The sequence below is a fragment of the Chaetodon trifascialis genome, chromosome 24, assembly GCF_039877785.1.
Source record: "Chaetodon trifascialis isolate fChaTrf1 chromosome 24, fChaTrf1.hap1, whole genome shotgun sequence".
In the NCBI taxonomy this organism is placed as follows: Eukaryota; Metazoa; Chordata; class Actinopteri; order Chaetodontiformes; family Chaetodontidae; genus Chaetodon; species Chaetodon trifascialis.
In genome coordinates, this window is record NC_092079.1 from 6,488,701 (window position 1) to 6,510,000 (window position 21,300).

Genomic DNA, 21,300 nt, shown 5'->3' on the forward strand with positions numbered 1-21,300 from the left:
CTACAAGTCCAAAACCCGTCTAATGGAACCTACAGACGGATGAAGGGCCCCCCACTCTGCGTGCCGTCTGTATTCACCCTTCTCCAGCAGGTACTGGCGTCCCCTGTAGTTTGGTTGCTCATAGAAGACCCAGATGCCTTCCTGGACTTGAGCTGAATGGACGTCCCGGAAGCGCCAGCGGTCCATCAGGTTGGGCACGTCGTCGCTGAACTCAATCATCTGGCCGCTGAGGTCAGGATGTTCGTAGATGCGGATCCTGTGCCGGTTGGGAGGCTTGAACATTAAACAACCAAAATGTAAGATGTTCATTGGTGAGATTAGAGGTGCTGGTTGGTTGAATTTTTAACCTTTGGAGAAAGCCAAATTAGCTGTTTCCCCCCTCTTCATGCTTTTTGCATTTACTATGACTCTGTCACGTGTGCTGGAGAAGATACCTCTTGTCTTTCAGTAAAGTTAGGCTAACTTGAAGTGGGCTACACTAAACTGACACATCAAGCACTTTTCACTTGTCATGTCATGTTTTCAGTGTATTATGCTGCCATCAAGTGGCCAAAAAATACTTTAAGTCAAGGTTTCCTGACTTAACTAGTGACAAATAAGAAACAATTAATTCATCTTGGCCTCATTAAATAAAAACTTTAAATACATTTGAAAAGACAAAGACAAAAAAAACAGTGGAGTTATGAAGGCACTGCTTTATTTCTGTAGTTCCAGTTTTTCTACAGTGCAGTACAGTACACTATATGTATTTTAAACCTACACAGACCATTTCTGTACTACACTGAACAATGCTAGCTCAGATTTTGCATTACTCTTGAACCTCAAGCAGCAAATCCCAACTGAAAACACAAGTTGGAAAGACTAAAACTTGATGTTTTGTGACAGTTTAGACTGAAATACCCAAACAATTTGAACTTGGACATGACCCCAGAACATCAGCATTCGGAGATAACAAACTTTGCAAACCAAACAGAAATTCTGTTCACATGCAGCTATGAAACAGCTTATATGAGTGATACAAACACGTTGCGGACTGACTTTGTCTCAGAACCTGTTTTCCTGGACTTACATGTCTGATGAGGCGACATGAGCGGATGGTGTCATTGAAGCCATTCCAGCTCTGGTAGCTGGGGTACTCCCCTCTCATGAGGACGTACTGGTAGCCGATGTAATGGGGTCTCTCATAGATGACCCAGGCCCCGCACTCCACCCGGATGGAGTTACAGCGGCTGATGTGGGAGCTGAGCTCAGGACAGTCACTGCTGCATTCATAGTAATGACCCTGGAAGTTCTTGTCCTCATAGAAGAAGATCTGCAACCAGGGCTCTGCATTAGACCGCTACATTTACTACCAGAGGACCGCAACTGCTTTCATTGTTACTTCATATGCTAACTACACTACTATTAAATGGTCAATGGACTGTATTTATTTACAGTACTTTTCTAGTCTGCATTCACCCATTCACCCCAACACCAATTTTGGGTTCAGTATCTTGCTCAAGGATACTTCGACATGTTGACTGCTGAGTCCAGGGACTAACCACCGACCTCTTGATAAAAAGCCACCTAACTCTAGTTTATCACAGCTTTGGGCTTCTTTTCACACCGTCATAGCCATCGCTACTATCAGTAATGACACTACAATCACCAAAATATATATTTGCTAACATCTGGATCAACAACAACACAACAAAGTCTGACAGGGCAAGAAACGGTCAGACAATTTATAAGCAAGTCAAATTTGAACCAGGCAGCCAATCGGTAATATATGGACGATGTTTACTGCATGCAACTGCTCATTTTTCTCGCCCCATTGAACGTCTTTTGATGCCATAATATCAGATGCTGTGTTTTCAGCATGTTATACTGCTCCAGTTTAAAAACATTTGACCAATTAGCTCATTTTGGCCTAATTAAACAAAGTCTTTGAACAGGAGCATCAAAAAATGAGGCACTGCTTTAAGTCTATATAGCTCTTTAGATTATATACACAATAATTTGCTGTAAAATGACGCCACCATCAACATGATTCTTGGAGTACATTTAGAAACAGTCCATCAGACAGTATGAAGTGCATCATGGTATCACTGTGTTGAACAGTCACAGTACTCACCTTTCCCATGCGCTCCATAATCAGCTTATGTTCTTCCTCACCCAATAAAATTAAAGCCCCTCATTTGCAGCGCATCACTGATGCTCCACCTTCATATAAAGCCTGATGAAATGCAGCGCCAGTAGAATTATTGTCATTCAAATGAGCTCTCCACTAACTTTGGTACATTAGCTGATGCTGCAATTGTAGTAGTGCAGTGTCTGATTGCTCTTGTGTTGATGCAGAAAATTTGAATGTATTGAATAATGCTGGTTGTTTTGTTTCTTAGTGGAGCTTTTGCTCTGTTTCACTGCTTCATGCTGTAATATTGTGTCTTATGCGCTGTGCTGTACATAATATCTACGTAGTTTTTGTAGCATTTACTTTCAGACCCTGATAATTACAATTTGCACCTATTTAAAATCACATCAGCTTATTATAAGCTCACATTATTTGTTGTTGTGATTTGAACTATTTACAGTATCACCAGGCCTATAAATCCATCTGAAAGGTATAGCCAGGTACAGTTTGTGCATATGAGCAGCATGGAGAATATACACAAACTGAGATAAAATGGTTGCATTTAAAAAATATATATATTTCATGATAATGAAAACAAATGGATAAAAGTGCAATTGTTTTTGGGATCTCTGTTGTTTCAGTTGTGTTAGTTTTGTCGTTTATGTAAAATCATACCAATCAGCAATAAAAAAAAAAAAAAACATAACAAACACCTATTTAAGGCTATTTGAGAATGTATCAAATTACCAACTATATTATTGAATATCCAAGTATGCATTATGTAAATGTGCCTGTATTTAAGTGGCAGACTAAATGTTGTGTTTAAAGTCTGAAAGACATTAAATATGTGACATCAAATTTGTTTCATTATGCAGATTTTTAGTGAAAAAGATGAAGATGGCACAGTAACGAAGTAACAAAGGCAACAGTGTGTCATTTTGTATCATGACTTTATTTTTCAAGGTTCAGACTCTTTGCCCTTTTCTGATATTTTCATGGCTAGTGCTCTTTCACCCGGCGGATGGACCCAACAGTGGGCTGCACGCCCCCCCACTCAGTGGACCGCCTGTACATGCCCCTCTCCAGCAGGTACTGGCGCCCCCTGTAATTGGGATGCTCATAGAAGACCCAGGCTCCGTCGAAAACCTTGCAGGAGTGGACTTCTCGGCTGTGCCAGCGCTCGTGGAAAGCGGGTATGTTGTCTGCCACCTCCATCGACTGACCCTCAAAATTTGGCCTCTCCCAAACCTTCAGCCTCCACAAATTCCCCACCTGGAGGAAAGAAATAAAGGACACTGAACACTTTATACTATTACAACTTGTAGAAGGAAAACTGCGTGTATTGTTAGTCTCTGATTACTGTTTTGAGCTGGAGGGAAGAGCTGAGTGACATGACAGATGACAAACGCTTACTTTTTCCAGCTTTCAGCTAGATCTCATGGTTTTCATCAGCAGATGAGTTCAATGTTACGACCACCCATTATGACTTGACATGATGTAGTGATTACAGAATTAAAACAAAACAATCCTGGATTATAATACTGTGACATGCTTTGGAAAATAGCTGTACATGACTCACAGGAAATGTCTGGTCTGGCATTATTTATCTCTTCTGACTTACATTCCTGATGATGCGACAGGATCTGATGGTGTCATTGATGCCCAGCCAGCGCTGGTAGTCCGGATACTCTCCCGGGTTCAGCACATACTGGTAGCCCATGTAGTTTGGTCTCTCATAGATGACCCAGAATCCTCCCTCCACCCTGATGGAGTTGCAGCGGCTGAGGTACGAGTGCAGGTCGCTGGAGTCACTGTCGCACTCATGGAATCGACCCTGGAAGTTTCTGTCCTCGTAGAAGATGATCTGAAAAGGGAGTAAAAGCAAACTTTTAAATAGTTTTGTCAACTGCAAAGTGGCTTTATGAAAGCTAGACATTTTATACACACGCACATAGTCTTAACATTAAATATGTGGCACTAAATGTGTGTACAGTAATCTACCTTCTCCATAGTTAATCAATAGCTTTGCTGTGATATAAAACATTAACGCAGCCACTTCCAATATTCTCTTTATACAGACCAAGAACAATAAAACTAAGCACATGGTTTGCTTTGTGTGAACTGGATTATTCAATCAGAGGTTCAAATATTTATCCAGGCTTATCACATTGTTCCGAAGCAGTGAATCCCTAAACAATGCAAATGCAAAGTGGAAAGCAGCCCAAAGCCACTGGATGCAGCAAAGCGTGCTGACAAAAACAAGGCCACTGCAGGACATCTGGTTTGATATGAAACGCTTTGAGCTGAGTCAGTGACACAGCAGGAAGGCAGGAAGGCACCAGATACTTTACAGGAGAGGGACACACACACCACAGAACTAATTCAGATTAAACAATGTGCATGCATGGCCTTGGACACGGCAGCTGGACAAAAAAATCTGAACTCATGTTTCACTTACAGCTACGATGGAGATAATGTTATTCTCCAGCAAAACGACAAATCCTCTGAATGAAATGACAGCACCATAATGTTCGGTTCAATGCCAAGAACAATCGTGAACGTTGCAGACAGAGTGCCAAAAATGATTTGAAATGCTGTAATGAAAGAACAAAAGAGTAATGACGGGTGTAGCCTTTGTATTTCAACAGAAGGAAAATATGAAAAAATGGAAATGTTTAATGAAGCTTTTGCCTTCAGAGCTGCTTTAATTCTTCATGATATAAACACAAGAAGGTCTTACTGACATGACAGCATTACGCAGTAGCTGCAGACTCGTCTGCTGCACATTCCTGATGCCAGTCACCCATTCCACATCCAAAAGGGGCTCTATTGAGCTGAGATCTGGTGACTGTGGAGGCTGTTCGAGTACAGAGAACTTGTCATTGTCACATTGAGCTTTGTGACATGGCACGTTATCCTGCTGGAAGTCACCATTAGAAGATGGGTGCTCTGTTTCATGAAGGGATGGACATGGCCAGTAACAATACTCAAATTGGCTGCATATCCTTGGACTATCTCTCCTTTCCCCATTACCTGAATGCCCCACCCAACCACGCAGTTCCCTCATTGGCCACTAATTTGCTATATCGCTTGCTTTGTTCTCTGCCAGATCTTTAAGTTGCAGTGCGCTTCATGCCTTGCTTTCTTCTTCTGTTGTTCCTGCCAATAGTTTCCTATATAGACCTTGCCTGTTCATTGAAGCATTATCTGCTCTTTGTCTTATTTCTTCGCCCTTTTGGACCTTCTTTTCTGCTTTTTACCATCCCATAAGCCCTCGTACCTCATTGTGCGAATAGAATCACTGACCTGCATTAGCTCTGTCTCAGGCATCTGCATTTGGGTCCTATCAGCAGTTTCTGAAACACTCAAACCAGCCCAACAACCATGTCACATTCAAAGTCATTTAAATCACCTTTTTTCTCCATTACACGTCTCTGCTGGAGCCAGTGACCATGTCTCGCTGATAGCAAGATTTATGTATATTCAAAATTTAAAGTGATCCCAGATCAGGTTTATCACAGGAATATTATTCTTTACAGTTACAGTAATAAGCTTCCATGTTCACATGCTTGCAAGAACAGGGTTGTTGGCTGCAGGGGAATCATGTGACAATGAGGTCAGAGTCAATGATTCCACTGATCTCCTCTCTGGTAAGAGTTGTACAAAGCATTGAAATGAAGTGCAAAGGTGTTTGTTTGGACTGAAAACCTTTGGTCATATTTAGCCAGTTTTCTTGAGATGGCATTGAGGTTCATTTCATTCCAAGTTCAGAGTCATCAAACAACGACGATGAGATGTACGATTTAATTATCTTTATTAGGCCGACCTTCACCTTTCTCCTTTGTCATTTTCTGTTCGCCTCATTTTGAGTTTGGAGACTGAACATTTGAAGTGTGTGTTATAAGTTGGGGACATGGAGTTAAAAGGTATGGCTGTATGACAGCTTTCAGGATGGGTCTCATGAAAGAAGCTATATTATGGGAGGCGTAAAATTCAGGATATCTCGGCCCCTGTTGATTTGATTTTGATCTCAGTTTTATGGAAAACTACCTCGTGAAGTTGTGATTGTGAGAAAACAATATCAGTGTTTGAATTCCTAAATTAGTTGAATTAAATTATCAAATAATATATGCTGTATTTAAAATTTCATTTTCTAGTAATTGCAAACCAGTGGTTGACACATTTCAAGAAAATCCATAAGAACAATCAGATCAGAGTTTGCTTCTCATTTATTGGTGGTGTTATGTCAGTGTAGGTGTCTGGAAAGGTCTAGAATGACTTTCTGATCGAGGCTAAAGCTGAGGTAGAGTTAAAACTCTGTGATCCTGCGGAAGGAACCAACACCGGGCGAGGATGCCCCCCAATCGCTGTGCTGGCGGTACTCGCCCCGCTCCAGGAGGTACTGGTGCCCCCTGTAGTTGGGGAGGTCGTAGAGTACCCAGGCGCCATCAGTCACCACGCAGGAGTAGGCCTCACGCAGCTTGTAGGTGTCATAGACTGAAGGACAGTCCTCAGAGCACTCCACCATCTGCCCTTCAAAGTCGGGCCTTTCGTACAGCCTCAGCTTCCACGCGCTGCCATAAATCTAAAAACATAAGAAACAAAGCGCTCAAGATGGTGGCTTGGCCAGAGCTATTTCTGGTCCAATGGGATGATCCCGAATGAGATGATCCCTTACAATATTTTCAGGGCATACACAACCCAAAAAACTACAAAACTTGCAGGTTTTCACTTTAAACTCTTGGTTCAACCGGATTTATTACATTCATTTTGTATCTAATGATCACTAATTGTTTAGCTAACATTTTAATCCACATATACGGTAAGTTTGCTGTTGTCTCATTTTCCTTAGAATTATCTACATGTGGCATGAAATTTTAAGTGGGTTCTTCTGAGTCAGAAAGTATTACTTCTTATTATTTGAGGTCAGAAGCTCTAAAATGCTCTGTCAAGCTGAGGGTTACTGCAGAGCTGGGTGATAATTCTCTCTAGATTCTCTCTAAGTGACACCCTTGACACTACTCACTTGGTCCTTTGTTAATATAAGTACTGATTTCAGATTTAGCCGTGCTTTTTAGCTTGCATTTTCCCCCTTTAACATCTTGGCGAAAACCTGCAAATTGCTGCCAAATATGCTTGCTATTGTCAGCTTGTTCAGTCTGTTTGCTGAAAAGGGTTCACAGAGCTCAGCCCTGTGCCTTGTTGAATTCCTGTGCCGCTGTTAGCTGCCCAAACACAATGTTGAAACATGACAAACCTAAAATCTTATCTGTATTTGACAGAAATGTCTGAAGACACCTGCAGGAGGACTCTTACATTCTTTATGGCACGGCAGGATTTGACGTTGTCGCTGAAGGCCATCCACTGCTGGTTGTCGGCATACTCTCCGGGGCTGAGGATGTACTGGAAACCCTTGTAGTTGGGTCTCTCATAGATCACCCACACACCGCTCTCCACCCTGATGGAGTTGCAGCGGCTGAAGTATGTGTGCAGGTCGGCACAGTCACTGCTACAGTTGTAGCAGCGGCCCTGGAATTTCTTCTCCTCAAAGAATGTGATCTGTGGCAAAGGTAAGAGGGAAAAGTTCAGTTACACACTGTGAGCATTTTATCTTCAACCTGGTTGTCTCAAAATGAGCAAATAGATTATATCTTACCTTCCCCATTTGGATCCACTGTAAACCTCATTCTTTGCTGCAGCCCCATCAAAGTATTTATCGATAAACAAAATGTGCAGAGTGTGGCAAGTCTTTGATACCCAAATGAGGTAGATTTACATATCAGCAAAATGGCTTGGTGCTGTTTGATTTGCCTTTGTTCCAGTCTGATGATGACTCGGTATCAAACGCATGCTGGAACAGTGAAGGCAGAGAGGCTGCGATGGAGAGAAGTGATTTGGCAATGTTAGATTAGCTCCTGTATTTTCATGACATCTGCAAATGACCTGAATGATCATCTAACTGGAATAAAACTTGGCTTTTACTGGTTTTATTTTTCATTGATTCTTATCCTGGATGTAACTAGCTGAGCTTCAGGCAGTTTTAGATACATGTTTTACAGATGTATTTACAGATGTAAATACCAGTGATTTAATGTGAATGTGCATAATGTTTCTTTTTTTTTTTTTGTTCATTCTCTTCTCATGTTCCGACACTCAGAGCTGGTTGTTCACTGTAACGTGTCTGGCAAAAAAATATGTACATCACCGCTTTAAAATGTGCACATCTACTGGAATTTCAGAATCACCCCTTTCAGAGTTCAGTAAGATTTTCCAAAAACATATTTATTCGACAAAAGCATATTGATTCATTTCAGAAATGGTTTGAGTTTTAACAAACTCCAACATTTTGGTTTTGCACCAGATTTGCTTTGGTGTTTTTTTTTTTGCATTTGAGGCACAGCAGGGGGTCATGAGGTGCTGCATGTAGTCGAAACCATTTGGCTGCGACAAATGAATTTGGCAGCAAAGGTGCAAACATTTATCAAACAATTCAACTGATAATCCCTGTGAACCTATAGCACAGGATATGTGACAGGTTTAAAGCCGCAGGTGAATGAGGAGTTTTCCATGAACGCATGTAACGCATGCAGGAGCAGCATGTCATTTCCTTATAATAGTACGCAGACGGTTTGATTCTACTTATTGTGTCGTGAATTTATTGTTCTCAACAACAATACTAATCTGCATCTGTGGACAGTATTTTTGACACTTTTTCCATAAAAGCTCAGTTTGTTCAGGTATTGCATGAAAGATTTTCTGGAATGACTAAATAAACGTGCTTAAAGATGAGTTCATCACCTTTAAAGTAATGAACCAAACCCAACAATTGCTGCAACAATTTATCCCCCTGCTTTTGTTTCTTCTTCTTCTTCTATGGTTTTTTGGCATCGTATCTGTAACTTAGTCACTGTCCTCTGCCATTAATGGACAGACATGGTAGGAGTTTTACCATCTAGGGCCAGTTTGGCTCAGCACAGTGTGCTTTAGACGTAAGTCTTCAAGTTGCCATCAGTGCAATCAGTGAACATTGGGAACACCTGTTGGTGTGTTCAAGTGCTTATGGGAAACTCATTTGAGTCCTGAGAGTCAGCTGCTGATCCTTTCACTAACTTCCTGTTTGCTTACTGTTGCTCCTGATTTTGGAACAACGATGCTTTTCATACCTCACTCTCAAACACTGAAGGTCCGAGCTTCCATAAATACTTAAGCAAAGACACATTTTCAGAACTGTTCCTGGCTACAAATGCTTTACCATTTTGATAACATGCTGACATGAAGTCACAGATTTAAAAATGGTTATTTTACCATGGAATGACAGGCAGGAATCAGAAACATTGGATTTCAGCTTGCTTTATTTTTTCCAGGCTGCGCATTGAGAGTTTGAATTAACAGGAGTCCATGATGCGCCTGATGGAGCTGAACCTCATCATGTTGCTCATCCCCATGTCTCTGAGGTTCCTGTACTCTCCTGGCCTGAGGTACAGCATCCTGCCTCTGAAGTTGGGCTGCTCGAACATCAGCCAGTGGCCGTCCATCACGTTGCAGGACTGGCAGTCAGACATGCGCAAACGGTCCATCATGTTGTCACAGTCGTCCGTCAACTCGTGCATCTGGCCTCCGAAGTTCTCCCTCTCGTAGATCCTCATTCGGAAAGGTCCCCTGTGCTGTGGGTGAAGAAACATCAAATTCACTCATTATCAAGAAAACAACCTTTAATAAAAGGTACTGCACCATTCTTGGCCCCCATACCGGTGATGTTGGAATAGGTTTGGGATGTAAACAAACTGAGACTTGTGAGAAAATATACTAAAGGTCAAAGTCCACCTGCTAGCTTTTCCAGGAGCTGTCAACCATATCTCACAGACTTCCTCAGTGAGTGTAACCTGCTTTAAGTTTGGTACTTAGATTTGTGCACACCTGAGTAGGTTCCACTTGCTGAAGAAGGCTGTGCGTAAGGCCAGAAAGTGGACCTTGACTTTAGTATATTTGATCACAGATGTGTTTTCAAGGTTCGGGGTGGACCTCAATACATATTCAGATATTTGTAGTGCATTTGGTCATTTTACCAATTTGTACTGCCAACCAGTAGAAATGCTGCCTTTAATGTGTTCACAATTAAATGAACAGTGATTAGGAGTCCAACATGGAGTATGGTGTCTTCTCAGTCAAATTACAGAATCCCTATATAGCAGATTGAAAATTGCAATGCAAATTATTTACTGGAAGTCATTTTAGATGTGCCATGAATGCACCAGTCCTTCAGTATGATCAAGAATCAGAACCTCTCTTGTAGTTTCTGGTTTAATTCAGGCTTATTCAGGCTTAATGCAGCTGAGCGTGCTAAACACATCCACCTACCATGGGGATCATGCGACTGGACCTGATGCAGTCGCTCATACTCATTCCCATCAGGCGCTGGTTGTCTGGATATTCGCCCCTCCTCACCAGCATCTGGTGGCCCATGAAGTTGGGCTTCTCATAGACCATGAAGAGGCCGCTCTCCACCCTGCAGGAGTTACATCTGCTCAAGTAGGAGGTGAGCTCGGGACAGTCATTGCTGGTCTCATAGGAGCGACCCTGGAAGTTCCGGTCCTCATAGAATATGATCTGCAAAGAACAATGAGAACACTGTGAAACGCCTAACAGGAATTTCATCTTAAGGTTGTTTTCACTTCTTCCATTGACATTTTATTTGTGAATTTTCATTTGAAATGTCTCTCATATTAATTGTGCCTCAGATGATTTGAAAGTTTCACTTACCCTCCCCATGGTCATGATATTTGTGAGCTAATCTCAGATGTACAGCTTCAACATCGACCCTTTTCCCTTTTTATACATTACACAGCCATAGTATTTCCACATGGCTTGTGCTGAAACCTATGAGTCATCACTCTATATTGTGGCACAGGGCAGCACTATAGGGTGGCAGACTTTACTGTATGTCAGAATCTGCAATAGTTATTGTGAACTGAATATTGGGTTTTATGCTGGCTTCCAGCAACTTCAACTATTTACAATCATATGTCTTCTATAAAAATCTAGATGGTGTGAACATAAGAAATGAAGATGAGACTGAACTTTACGATAACACTAAAGGCATTTAACGAATGGAAGGACACGCTCCACTAAACCCTCTTTGACTTTTTGAAAGGTAAAAAAACAATTCATATAATGTTATTTGAGAAAATGTTTTGCTTCTGTTGTGACCTGACCTGACCTCCCAAAACTACATTCAACATACAATAATAACTATTGAGGTGTGCTGTAAAAAAATGAATGCAGGCCCACGTGAACCTCGTGATGAGTCATGATGTTTCATACAAAGGTGTGCAAGGTGGTCTGTGGCTGATTCTATATAAAAGTGGAGCTGCGTTGGCATCGTTTGTAAAAACTAAAACTGTCACCATGGGCAGGGTACTAATTTGTCATATATTTGTATAATGCTGAAATATCTGGTGCTGCAGAAGTAGTAAGAAATTGACGGATAGCTTACAGATGCAGTATGTCGACGTGCAAGGGTCCTTGATTAGAAATGCATTGTTCCACAGAAACAGAAAGTCTTTTTCATTTAAATAATAAATCTTCCAAGAGTCCTGCTCTTGAGTGTTGCCATGTAACCACTGTAAGTTTCCTGTATGTTTTTTGGCTGCAGATTATTTTCTATGAGGAAAGGAACTTCCAGGGTCGGTCCTATGAATGCAGCACCGACTGCTCCGACATCCACATGCACCTGAACCGCTGCAACTCCTGCAGGGTGGAACACGGGTGCTTCGTGGTGTACGACCGCCCCAACTTCATGGGTAATCAGGTCTTCTTGAGGAGGGGGGAGTACTCCGATTTTCAGCGCATGGGGAGCATGATGGGCATGATGGGCATGGCGACGATGGATAACATTCGCTCTTGTCGCATGATCCCCATGGTAAGACGTTCGGTTGTTGCTGCGGCTCAGTGGTCCTTCTCTGACATGAGGTCTCCCAAGTTTGAATTAGCTACCTGTTTGCATCTCATGCTGTATTTTGTATTATGTTATGTGACTTGGAAAGTAAACTGCCTGTGATCGACTGTTGTTCTAGAAACCTTGGTGGACTGATGTCATGTCTTGTCTTCCTCCAACAGCACAGGGGACAGTTCAGGATGAGGATCTATGAAAGGGAGAACTTCGGAGGCCAGATGCATGAGCTGATGGATGACTGTGAGTCTCTCCAGGATCGTTACTTTATGTCCGACTGCCAGTCCTGCAATGTGATGGATGGCCACTGGCTGATGTTTGAGCAGCCCAACTACCGAGGCCGTATGATATATGTGAGGCCAGGAGAGTACAGAAACCTCAGAGAGATGGGTATGAGCAGCATGACAAGAATCAGCTCCATCAGACGCATCATGGATATGTGCTGATTGTCTTTCATTAAGAACGAAACTGTGGGTCAAAAATAAAAATCTGATTTGAAGTGTCCCTCTTGCCTTTTGCAGTTTTCTTACTATGGAGTAAAATGACATGATTTGCAACGTATCAGTGGTGCAAGTTCAGAGGGAAGTGCTGACATTTTGATTCCTAAATAAAGTCAGTGATTGAACATCTTTTGTGAGAACTGAGAGCAGCCGAGTCAGTCTTCCACACTATTTAACTTTATGTTGAATTGCTATGTAGTGTTATGCATATATCATGTAAGCCTCAAGACCCTGAACATTTTCCCACCATTATTGCAGCTGCTTATTCAGTACCAGCTAATTGAAGTGAACCATTTAGACTATACATTGTAAACATCCATTATAAATCATTGCATGAGCCAGGGAGTTCATGTAATGGCTCACATTTGACCACATACTTTTACTGTGGAAAAACATAATATGTAATAATTCATTATAATAATGCATATTTTGTATGTATTTTGTCTTTGCCAAAAGCTACAATGGGTTGGTACTGACGTTGGGGTTTTGCTTCAATCTCCAGTACTGAATTACTATGAAAGTATAATGGTACAACTGATACCATTAAAGGAGCTAAAAATGCTCAATTTGTCAATGAAAAGTCCATCCATCCATCCATCCATTTTCTATGCCGCTTATCCCTTTCGGAGGCCAGAGCCTATCTCGGCTGTCAACGGGCGAGAGGCAGGGTACACCCTGGACCAGTCGCCAGCCGATCGCAGGGCACATACACACACCATTCACACTCACACTCACACCTAGGGGCAATTTAGAGTCACCAATCAACCTAATGAGCATGTTTTTGGTCTGTGGGAGGAAGCCTGAGTGCACGCATGCACGGGAAGAACATGTAAACTTCACACAGAAAGGCCCGACCCGGGAATCGAACCTGCGACCTTCTTGCTGTGAGGCATGCGCACTACCTGCCGCGCCACCGTGCAGCCCTCAATGAAAAGTCATGTGGTTAAATTCAAAAGGTCTGATCCCCACAAAGCTGACATTTCACCGACTTTTCAAAATAGAAAGGTTTCATCCTCCGAGGAGCAGAAAATATCCCAACTATCTGCCAATTGCATTTTGACTTCATAGTGACAGAGGAGGAAATATAAGCAGGACAGTAAAAATATTGGGATTCTTCTTCCAGGAACAAATGAGATGTTGTTTTGCACAAAAGTGTTGCATGGAGTTTGACACAGAGCACGGCGTCAGTACTGATCTGTGTGTGCGAACCTTGAAGAGAGACTATGTAATTGCAGGATAGTTGAATGAGCATGTCTCCTCATGAGGTACACTCTGTTTAACTTCTATGTCAAAGCCATTTAAAGGTTTATTTGTAACATCAATTAGATTTAATGCTACTGTTGCAAACGTATGGATGAGTGGTAAAGTCAGTGCATTGACTAATAGCTGCTACAAAGAAAAAGTTAGCCATCATAAGCTACTGGTCATAGCAGACCAAGTGAGGCTCAGCAGCAAAATGTGAGTGTACTGAACTGCGAAACGTGTTTTATTTATTCAACTATTCATTTGTAAGAGGATTATGTCATTTCTTCCTTCTAAAGTTCCGTATTTTAAGAAAAGCATTTCATTTAATCTTGCATCTGTCCAAACATCAATCTGTTGCACAACTCTAGCTATAAACATAAATGCGTCCTGCAATAAAGATGATGGTACAAAAATACAAAAGTAATGCAATAACCAGAGTTTGCTTTGTCATTGTGAAATCTGCACCACGACTGTTTAATCGAAGTGACTGCAGTGTTCACAGCTTTGATGTATAGTACAGTAGGGTCTTCCATGCTGATGAGCTGACTCAGTCGTTTTGTACAATCGAGGGGCAGATTCTTTTGATGTCACATGATGCATAAAAGGCAGCACGCCAGTGAGAAGAACAACAGAAATCAAATAGCGTGACCATGAGCGGAAAGGTAACGAAGGGTACAGATCACTGCACCAGCCAGTGCAGGAGAGAGAGACCGACTGATGCATATGCTGCTCCAGCTTAGATCATTATTTTATAGGTCTACTTCATGTGGACCAAAATACTGCAGCACATAATGTCTGCCATGAAACACAGTGTAATTTGTATTAAGATACCTGACAATCATCACAGAACTCAAACATTTAGCTCTGGATGTTCTCTAACGTTGGACCCAAACACAATTTGTGTCTTTCTCTCCAGATCGTCTTCTTCGAGGGGAGAAACTTCCAGGGCCGCTCGTACGAGTGCATCACTGACTGCTCTGAAATCGCCTCTCACCTGAGCCAATGCAGTTCCTGCAGGGTGGAGAGCGGGACGTTCGTGGTCTATGACCAGCCCAACTACATGGGCCAGCAGTACCTCCTGACCACAGGAGAGTACCCCGAGTATCAGAACACCATCGGCTTCAATGACTGCATCCAGTCCTGCCGCATTATCCCTGCGGTAAATATGTGCACCGTGTCACCAAGCAAGGACAGACAAGGCAGTCAGTAATGTAAAGGGAGAGGGATTTCACCTCTGCGTGCCCAGTAGTGATACTTCCAGGACATGTTTCAGATGTCTTGCACACTGTAGCTTGTTAGCTGCTGGCAGTACAGTAGATCTAAAGGTTTTGTCAGCACTGGAGCGAAAGCATTGTATTTTCATTCATACAATGAGATATGTTGGAAACTCACAGATCAAACTGATATTCAGCGTCTGATTCTTCAATGGAGTTAGCAAGTTGCTATCCGCTAGCAGGAGCTCCATTGTTTTTTGGCACTCGTATTAACACCACAGCAGCTTGGTGCAACTTTAAATGCACATATTTCATTTCATGTAACATTCTGTACTTCAACAGCACAAGGGACCCTTCAAGATGAGGATCTATGAGAGACTGGACTTTGAAGGACAGATGCACGAGCTGACGGACGACTGCGACTCCATTCAGGATCATTATCACATGTCTGACCTGCAGTCCTGCCATGTGATGGAGGGCCACTGGCTGATGTTTGAGCAGCCAAACTACGAGGGCAAGATGTTTTATTTGAGACCGGGAAAATACAGGAACCTCAGAGAGTTGTGCAGCGACGATATGAGGTTCAATTCCATCAGACGCATCACAGACACCGTCTAATGACTTCTATTCAGCTGATAAGTTTTGCAGATGCTTTGTTTTATCAATATAAACGAGTTGTCAAAGTGAAAGGCAAAAAGGAGCCTTGTTTTTATCCTCAAACTGTGATTTGTGCACTGTTTGCATGTAGTTCCAGTTGTAGCACTGTGCAATCCAGCCACAATGAATTTACCTCTTTAACTGTGTGATGCGCACAATAAACTGATTTGCTGCATATTGGTGTCAATCATTTGTTTGTTTTGCCCATTCAGTGGTATTTAGTCACTTGAATACTGCAGGTTAAAAAACAGTGGGGTCCAAACTCCTGAATCCTTGACTATGAAATACAGAAAATAAGGTTCTTTTCCTGAAACTTGGCTAATATACAAATGAAAGCAGCAACCCAAATGTGAATACATGACATTTCAAATTGGATTACACAGCAAAGCAGGTGACTTTTAGGTAACACTACAATCTAATACCTTTTGTGGGTATATCCAGCCAATGTTAAAGAATGATGTGATAAGTTTTAGTCAAGGATGATATTTGGGCAGGACTACAAATACATCTTCTTCACCTTTTATCACTGTGGCGATACCAACCTTAAAATGTGACCTTTACTGCAATGAGAGTCAGGTGTCGCACAGATTATGTCACATCTGAAACCAGTATCGGCATTTAATGAGGATTTTAGTTGTTAATAAGGACTATTTGTATTAATGGGGATTTTATGCCATTATTAGAGAGTTGACAGTCGAGAGTTGACAGGAACACCTAGGCCACACAGTCACCCCCAAAGTGTCTATATATTTGTATAGAGTTGAACATATATAGAATTTCCAAGCATGATAAACCTTGGAGAGTTGCACTTTCAGTTGAATGCAAGTGTTAAGTTCAAGTGCAAACTGCACAGCAGATAGATATGGGCCAACATGTGCATGCACGTGCATGAGGCAGCACTACTTTTAAACGTGATTCCCAGATGTACTGCAGAGCAGAAACTACTCTGATTAGTATGGAGGAGTTTTACTTTACCTTTACCTTTGATTTACTGTATTTAATGTGCATGTAGAATTAAAAAGCTTGTGCATTCAACGTCTGTTTACAATTGCTGTCACTGCTCTTTGTCGAGCAGCTCCATTGTATGAAATTGATCACGTGCAGACTGTATTGAAAAAACATTTGTGAGCTCAGTCCACAGAGAATATGACAATATGGGATGATTGGCAAGCAGGAACAAAACTGAAAGCACGAGTGAGTATGTAAAACAAGTTGTCATGCTGACATGAGGGAAATAACGGCGTCTCAAATGCAAATCGCATAAAAGCTGCTGCCATGCACACGGAGGCAAGGCAGTGGCTGAGTTCACTTCACAGGATTTCTGAAAGGAGCAACATGTTCTTTTTTACAAAGCAAAGTTAAATTCAAAATGTGCATATAAAGTGCATCATTTGTGGCCAGCATCTTTGCAGTATTGCTACTTTATGCCAACCTTGGCCGTACAATATGTATGTAATTTGCATCGACAAGATAAACTGGATGTGACATGTAAAACATTATGTGTTCCACTGTACAAAGATAAAGATGTATATAAACTGGAGATGGAAAAATAAAGTTTGTACAAAAAAATACGAGCCTTTCATGATTCCATGTAACAGCTTTCCATGTCTGGAGATGTATTGGTTTTCTGTCTTATTTTTGGTTTGTAGGTTCTCTGATTGTTCCACCATCAACCAGAGCAGATTCAAAGGGACGCCTCAGCTCAAAGGAAAACAGCTGATTTGCTTCACTGACCACACAAAACAGAAAGAAATATTGTTCTGTGAGAAAGAGCTGACAAGTCTGCTCATTGTTCTCAATTACAATGACACAGGTCATCCGTGGGTTATAAAGGCAGCATGGAGCCCATGGCTGCTGCGAGTGTGACGAAGGTTAGCCAACACAATGGGTAAGGTAAGGCTGCTTGTTTTGCTGTGTGTCTTTTGTGCTTGTGCATACCTGCGTGGATTGTTCAGCCCAAACTGGTGAGCTGGAAGCTTTTTTCATCCGGTATGTACATTTCTCCTAATTTGAGGAAATATTATCAGCGTCTTTGAATGTCCCTCGACTGATCTTTCCAGATCATCTTCTACGAGGACAGGAACTTCCAGGGCCGCTCCTATGAGTGCAGCAGCGAATGCTCTGACCTGCATTCCCACTTCAGCCGCTGCAACTCCATTAGAGTGGACAGCGGCGACTGGATGGTCTATGAGAGACCCAACTACATGGGCTACCAGTACTTCCTGAGGAGGGGCGACTATCCGGACTACCAGCGCTGGATGGGATTCAACGACTGTGTGCGGTCCTGCCGTGTGATCCCTGTGGTAAGCCTCAATTGGACGGTTTCAGTGAGCGTCGCGTTACAACAGGCATCTCTTTAGATAATCTTCCACCAAGCGAGGGGCTAATAAATCACCTTATATTTTCTGCAGAACCAAGGAACTCACAAAATCATGATCTACGAGCGCCCAGAGTTTGGAGGCCAGATGATGGAGCTGACTGACAACTGCCCCTCCCTGTATGAACGCTTCCACTCCAATGACATCCAATCCTGCAACGTCATGGACGGTCACTGGATCTTCTACGAGCATCCCCATTACAGGGGACGCCAGTACCTGATGCGCCCCGGTGAATACAGGAGGTTTAATGAGTGGGGGAGCATGAGTTCTAAGGTGGGATCCATCAGACGCATCACTATGTGAGAAATGCTGATGTCCAAACTGTCAATTAATACTCTCAATAAATTTATCCAGTAATTGCTGTTCTGTCAACTGCTTCTTGAGGGTCTTTGAGTTGAGGGGCTCACTGGGTCGAAAGGTTTACTCTGAAGGCAAAGTGGTTCTGATTGCTTGTGCTTTGACGGTTGCTATAAGCCATACTATTATATCTTTATATAGTAGATCAAATATTGTAGGAGAAAGGACGAGAGCACAGGCAAAGCAACAAAGAACACATGATAGAAACACACCATCTTCATGTCTTTTGCATACAGACACACACAATATACGTCCAGCATGTTTATTGAGAATAGAGAGAGGAAGAAAGTTGGAAAGACTTCTAGTTGAAGTCAGTGATTCGCCTGAGCGAGCCGATCCTTGGACTGGCGCCGCCCCAGTCGCTGTATCTACGGTATTCGCCAGGTCTCAGGTAGTAGGTTCTTCCCCTGTAGTTGGGCTGGTCATACAGCAGCCAGTGGCCGTCAACCACATTGCACGAGTTAATGTCAGACATACGGAGGCGGTCCTGGACGTTGGGGCAATCCTCGCTCACCTCCTGCATTTGGCCGCTCATGTCTGGGCGATCATACAGTCTTATTTTGTAGGAACCACGGTGCTGCAGGAAAAACATTGACAAGTCAGCCAGGTTTTATTTGGTCTTGCTAACGTGCTATATAAGTGCAACAAGATTACACCTAGCTTCCTAGGCTTCCTTTAAGCCTCCTGAGTTCAACCAACAGTCCCTGAGTCATCCTGTGCTAAACCTAAGCTAATCTTCCTCCACAGCTCAGAAGGATGCTTTTAATTTGGAGAATCTCGAGCCAACATGAGCTGTGGAGGATTGATGGATGCTCCAACGAGCTCTTCTGCCAGACATTTCATCAGCTCCTCTCTGACCTTCACACTTCTTTCATGCAATCATAGGCTTACCGTGGGAATCATGCGGCAGGAGCGGATGCAGTCGTTGATGCCGATCATGCGCTGGTTGTCAGAGTACTCCCCCCTGCGAAGGAAATACTGGTGGCCCAGGTAGTGGGGTCTCTCATACACCATGAAGCAGCCACTCTCCACCCGGATGGAGTTGCAGCGGTTGAAGTAGGGGTGAAGGTCAGCACAGTCGCTCATGCACTCATGGTGCCGACCCTGGAAATTCCTGTCCTCGTAGAATATGATCTGCACGTTTGATGAAGCGCTGATTAATTCTCAGCTCCCGTTATGTTAAAAACATCTTTTACATGTTTTCATTCTGTATTTCCAGTAACAACACATAATAAGCTTACCTTTCCCATTGTTATATTAGTGGGGGCCAGACTGACGGTCAATAGACACTCTCTGTACCGCTGCCCTTTTATATTAAGTAGCTGTGTGATGGCACAGCATAAAGTATTGTCATCCAAATAGGTTTTATAAACACAAATCTGTTTACGTATAGCGACACACCAGTCTGATGAGTTATTGTTGTCCAGTTTTCACATGTTCATCACTATTGATCAAAACACCACAGTGTGCTAGTGACCCAGAGGTCAATGTCCACAGTATCAGCAAAACAATGGGCGCTATTTGCATCCTTTTCATTCAGAAAGATTCCATAGCACCCCCCCCCCCACACACACCACCACGTATATCAAGCGGACACAAAAATTTAAGGAGCTGCGAAGTGTTGTGCTTTAAAATTCTTTCAGATTAAAAAAGAGTTCTGATGCGGCCACCGCTGCTGGTCATGTGGTCCAAGCCAGCGGAAGTAGTTTATACTTCAGGCTGCTCCTGTAGACTTTAATCAATATTTTCCACAGTCAACTGACATTTGTCTCGTTTGTGCTGGTTTATTATTAATTTATTGTGTTAATTTAATTTTTTCATTGATTGCCATGAGTTGGATTGAGCTAAAAACATGAAACAATCATTTGAAATGATGCGCAAGTGCTTTCCAGGAAAATATGAGCCCAACTGGCCAGATGGTGGCGCTGTATATATTTTCCAAAGGCTATGCCTATGTGCCTCCAAAAACGTCTCTTGTAGCATAAAAGCCTGCCATTTTGAATTTTACAGGAATAGAACTTAAACTTTATTGACACCAAAATGGGTTTTCAGTATTGTGGGACTGAGATCCATGTTTCTATTGAAAACGATCAAGATTGGCTGAAAATCCATCAAAAGCCATCAATCAAAAAGGTTTGCAAGGGGCGGGGCTTAGTGAGAGAAGTGCCATAACTCTTTCATCTGATGAGTTGGGGACACATTTTGCAGAATTTTGAGTGCACTGTTAATGAAATGCTGCAGGCTTAGTGATGACGAGGAGCGTGTGATTGCTCTCACTCCTTTAAGCCGAGTGGACAGAAGTGACTTCGCTTTACTTTTTATGGACACACATATTACTGCATGTTTTATTGTTCCCACTTCAGATGAGAAACATGTCTTGTCAGTGTTTGCTGCAGGCGACGTGAGCTCTCTTTTGCACTGCATCCATGAAAAACTTCATGTAAAGGCAGCTTTGGAAAGACGCAGCATCAACATTCAATTAGCCAGATTCATGAGAATATTACCCCTATTTTCTGCTCTGACATTTTTATAGGACAGTGGAGATTCAGAAGCATAAGAATACACATCTGAACTGTAAACCTGTTTTTTATGTGGTATATAACAACTTTCCTCATGTAGCTCTCATAAAACCACTGTCATAGGTGTGCAATCAGCAGTTCAATTTGGACTAAAATCGAAGCTTGAATGTGCCCTTTTGTGTTGGTTATATCTATTTTGGATGGACATTTTTCCTCAACTGTGTCAGCCTGATGGTAATAAGGATAAAATATACAGTAGCAGGCAAATGTACTGTTGATGGACCCTGCGCCTCATCAACTTGAAACTGCTCATACATGACGAGGGAGAGACATACAGCTTACTATATGATGGCCTTAAAAGAAAAGTT

General features: G+C 42.3%; 8 protein-coding genes across 10 annotated transcripts; 3 read left to right on the plus strand and 5 right to left on the minus strand.

Annotated features, from left to right (window-relative positions):
* On the minus strand, positions 1-2,131 carry LOC139352117 (gamma-crystallin M2-like). Of its 3 annotated transcripts, none has more exons than XM_070994208.1 (3): positions 2,114-2,131; positions 1,070-1,312; positions 1-273 (listed from the first exon to the last, which is right to left on the minus strand). In XM_070994208.1, the coding sequence occupies exons 1-3, from the start codon at positions 2,129-2,131 to the stop codon at positions 1-3; spliced, it is 534 nt and encodes a 177-aa protein (XP_070850309.1). The 3 variants fall into 3 exon arrangements, with proteins under 3 accessions (XP_070850309.1, XP_070850308.1, XP_070850307.1); XM_070994207.1 differs by having other exon boundaries at positions 1,052-1,312; positions 2,114-2,122; XM_070994206.1 differs by having other exon boundaries at positions 1,052-1,312; positions 2,099-2,122.
* Positions 2,132-3,112: 981 nt separating this feature from the next.
* Positions 3,113-4,123, minus strand: LOC139352118 (gamma-crystallin S-1-like). Its single transcript, XM_070994209.1, has 3 exons — positions 4,115-4,123; positions 3,735-3,977; positions 3,113-3,385 (listed from the first exon to the last, which is right to left on the minus strand). The coding sequence occupies exons 1-3, from the start codon at positions 4,121-4,123 to the stop codon at positions 3,113-3,115; spliced, it is 525 nt and encodes a 174-aa protein (XP_070850310.1).
* A 2,299-nt stretch (positions 4,124-6,422) lies between these two features.
* Positions 6,423-7,963, minus strand: LOC139328053 (gamma-crystallin S-like). The gene is made up of 3 exons (XM_070958166.1): positions 7,925-7,963; positions 7,430-7,672; positions 6,423-6,698 (listed from the first exon to the last, which is right to left on the minus strand). Exons 1-3 carry the CDS (start codon positions 7,961-7,963, stop codon positions 6,423-6,425), a joined length of 558 nt encoding a protein of 185 aa, XP_070814267.1.
* A 1,535-nt stretch (positions 7,964-9,498) lies between these two features.
* LOC139327849 (gamma-crystallin M3-like) lies at positions 9,499-10,888 on the minus strand. Its single transcript, XM_070957856.1, has 3 exons — positions 10,874-10,888; positions 10,472-10,720; positions 9,499-9,777 (listed from the first exon to the last, which is right to left on the minus strand). Exons 1-3 carry the CDS (start codon positions 10,886-10,888, stop codon positions 9,499-9,501), a joined length of 543 nt encoding a protein of 180 aa, XP_070813957.1.
* Positions 10,889-11,488: 600 nt separating this feature from the next.
* LOC139327851 (gamma-crystallin M3-like) lies at positions 11,489-12,508 on the plus strand. The gene is made up of 3 exons (XM_070957859.1): positions 11,489-11,527; positions 11,766-12,032; positions 12,230-12,508. The coding sequence occupies exons 1-3, from the start codon at positions 11,519-11,521 to the stop codon at positions 12,506-12,508; spliced, it is 555 nt and encodes a 184-aa protein (XP_070813960.1). The 5' UTR covers positions 11,489-11,518.
* Positions 12,509-14,457: 1,949 nt separating this feature from the next.
* LOC139327850 (gamma-crystallin M3-like) lies at positions 14,458-15,639 on the plus strand. The gene is made up of 3 exons (XM_070957858.1): positions 14,458-14,469; positions 14,724-14,966; positions 15,364-15,639. The coding sequence occupies exons 1-3, from the start codon at positions 14,458-14,460 to the stop codon at positions 15,637-15,639; spliced, it is 531 nt and encodes a 176-aa protein (XP_070813959.1).
* Positions 15,640-17,541: 1,902 nt separating this feature from the next.
* Positions 17,542-18,359, plus strand: LOC139327853 (gamma-crystallin M2-like). Its single transcript, XM_070957861.1, has 3 exons — positions 17,542-17,571; positions 17,739-17,981; positions 18,090-18,359. Exons 1-3 carry the CDS (start codon positions 17,563-17,565, stop codon positions 18,357-18,359), a joined length of 522 nt encoding a protein of 173 aa, XP_070813962.1. The 5' UTR covers positions 17,542-17,562.
* Positions 18,360-18,714: 355 nt separating this feature from the next.
* Positions 18,715-19,681, minus strand: LOC139327852 (gamma-crystallin M2-like). The gene is made up of 3 exons (XM_070957860.1): positions 19,655-19,681; positions 19,305-19,547; positions 18,715-18,990 (listed from the first exon to the last, which is right to left on the minus strand). The coding sequence occupies exons 1-3, from the start codon at positions 19,661-19,663 to the stop codon at positions 18,715-18,717; spliced, it is 528 nt and encodes a 175-aa protein (XP_070813961.1). The 5' UTR covers positions 19,664-19,681.
* Between the last annotated feature and the right edge of the window lie 1,619 nt (positions 19,682-21,300).

Bases quoted from the DNA above. Each gene is read 5' to 3' on its own strand.
- LOC139352117 (XM_070994206.1), bottom strand. From the start codon at position 2,122: ATGGGAAAGGTGAGTACTGTGACT. The intron at 1,313-2,098 runs GTTCAACACAGT...CCCTGGTTGCAG, and splicing joins GAAAGGTGAGTACTGTGACT to ATCTTCTTCTATGAGGACAA. The intron at 274-1,051 runs GTTCTGAGACAA...TTAATGTTCAAG, and splicing joins ATGTAAGTCCAGGAAAACAG to CCTCCCAACCGGCACAGGAT.
- LOC139352118 (XM_070994209.1), bottom strand. The intron at 3,386-3,734 runs GTAAGTCAGAAG...TCTTTCCTCCAG, and splicing joins CCTGTCGCATCATCAGGAAT to GTGGGGAATTTGTGGAGGCT.
- LOC139328053 (XM_070958166.1), bottom strand. From the start codon at position 7,963: ATGCGTTTGATACCGAGTCATCATCAGACTGGAACAAAG. The intron at 7,673-7,924 runs GCAAATCAAACA...CCTTTGCCACAG, and splicing joins ATCATCAGACTGGAACAAAG to ATCACATTCTTTGAGGAGAA. The intron at 6,699-7,429 runs GTAAGAGTCCTC...TTATGTTTTTAG, and splicing joins CCTGCCGTGCCATAAAGAAT to ATTTATGGCAGCGCGTGGAA.
- LOC139327849 (XM_070957856.1), bottom strand. The intron at 9,778-10,471 runs GTAGGTGGATGT...CTTCACCCACAG, and splicing joins CCAGTCGCATGATCCCCATG to CACAGGGGACCTTTCCGAAT.
- LOC139327851 (XM_070957859.1), top strand. The intron at 12,033-12,229 runs GTAAGACGTTCG...TTCCTCCAACAG, and splicing joins CTTGTCGCATGATCCCCATG to CACAGGGGACAGTTCAGGAT.
- LOC139327850 (XM_070957858.1), top strand. The intron at 14,967-15,363 runs GTAAATATGTGC...GTACTTCAACAG, and splicing joins CCTGCCGCATTATCCCTGCG to CACAAGGGACCCTTCAAGAT.
- LOC139327853 (XM_070957861.1), top strand. The intron at 17,982-18,089 runs GTAAGCCTCAAT...TATTTTCTGCAG, and splicing joins CCTGCCGTGTGATCCCTGTG to AACCAAGGAACTCACAAAAT.
- LOC139327852 (XM_070957860.1), bottom strand. The intron at 18,991-19,304 runs GTAAGCCTATGA...TTTTTCCTGCAG, and splicing joins CCTGCCGCATGATTCCCACG to CACCGTGGTTCCTACAAAAT.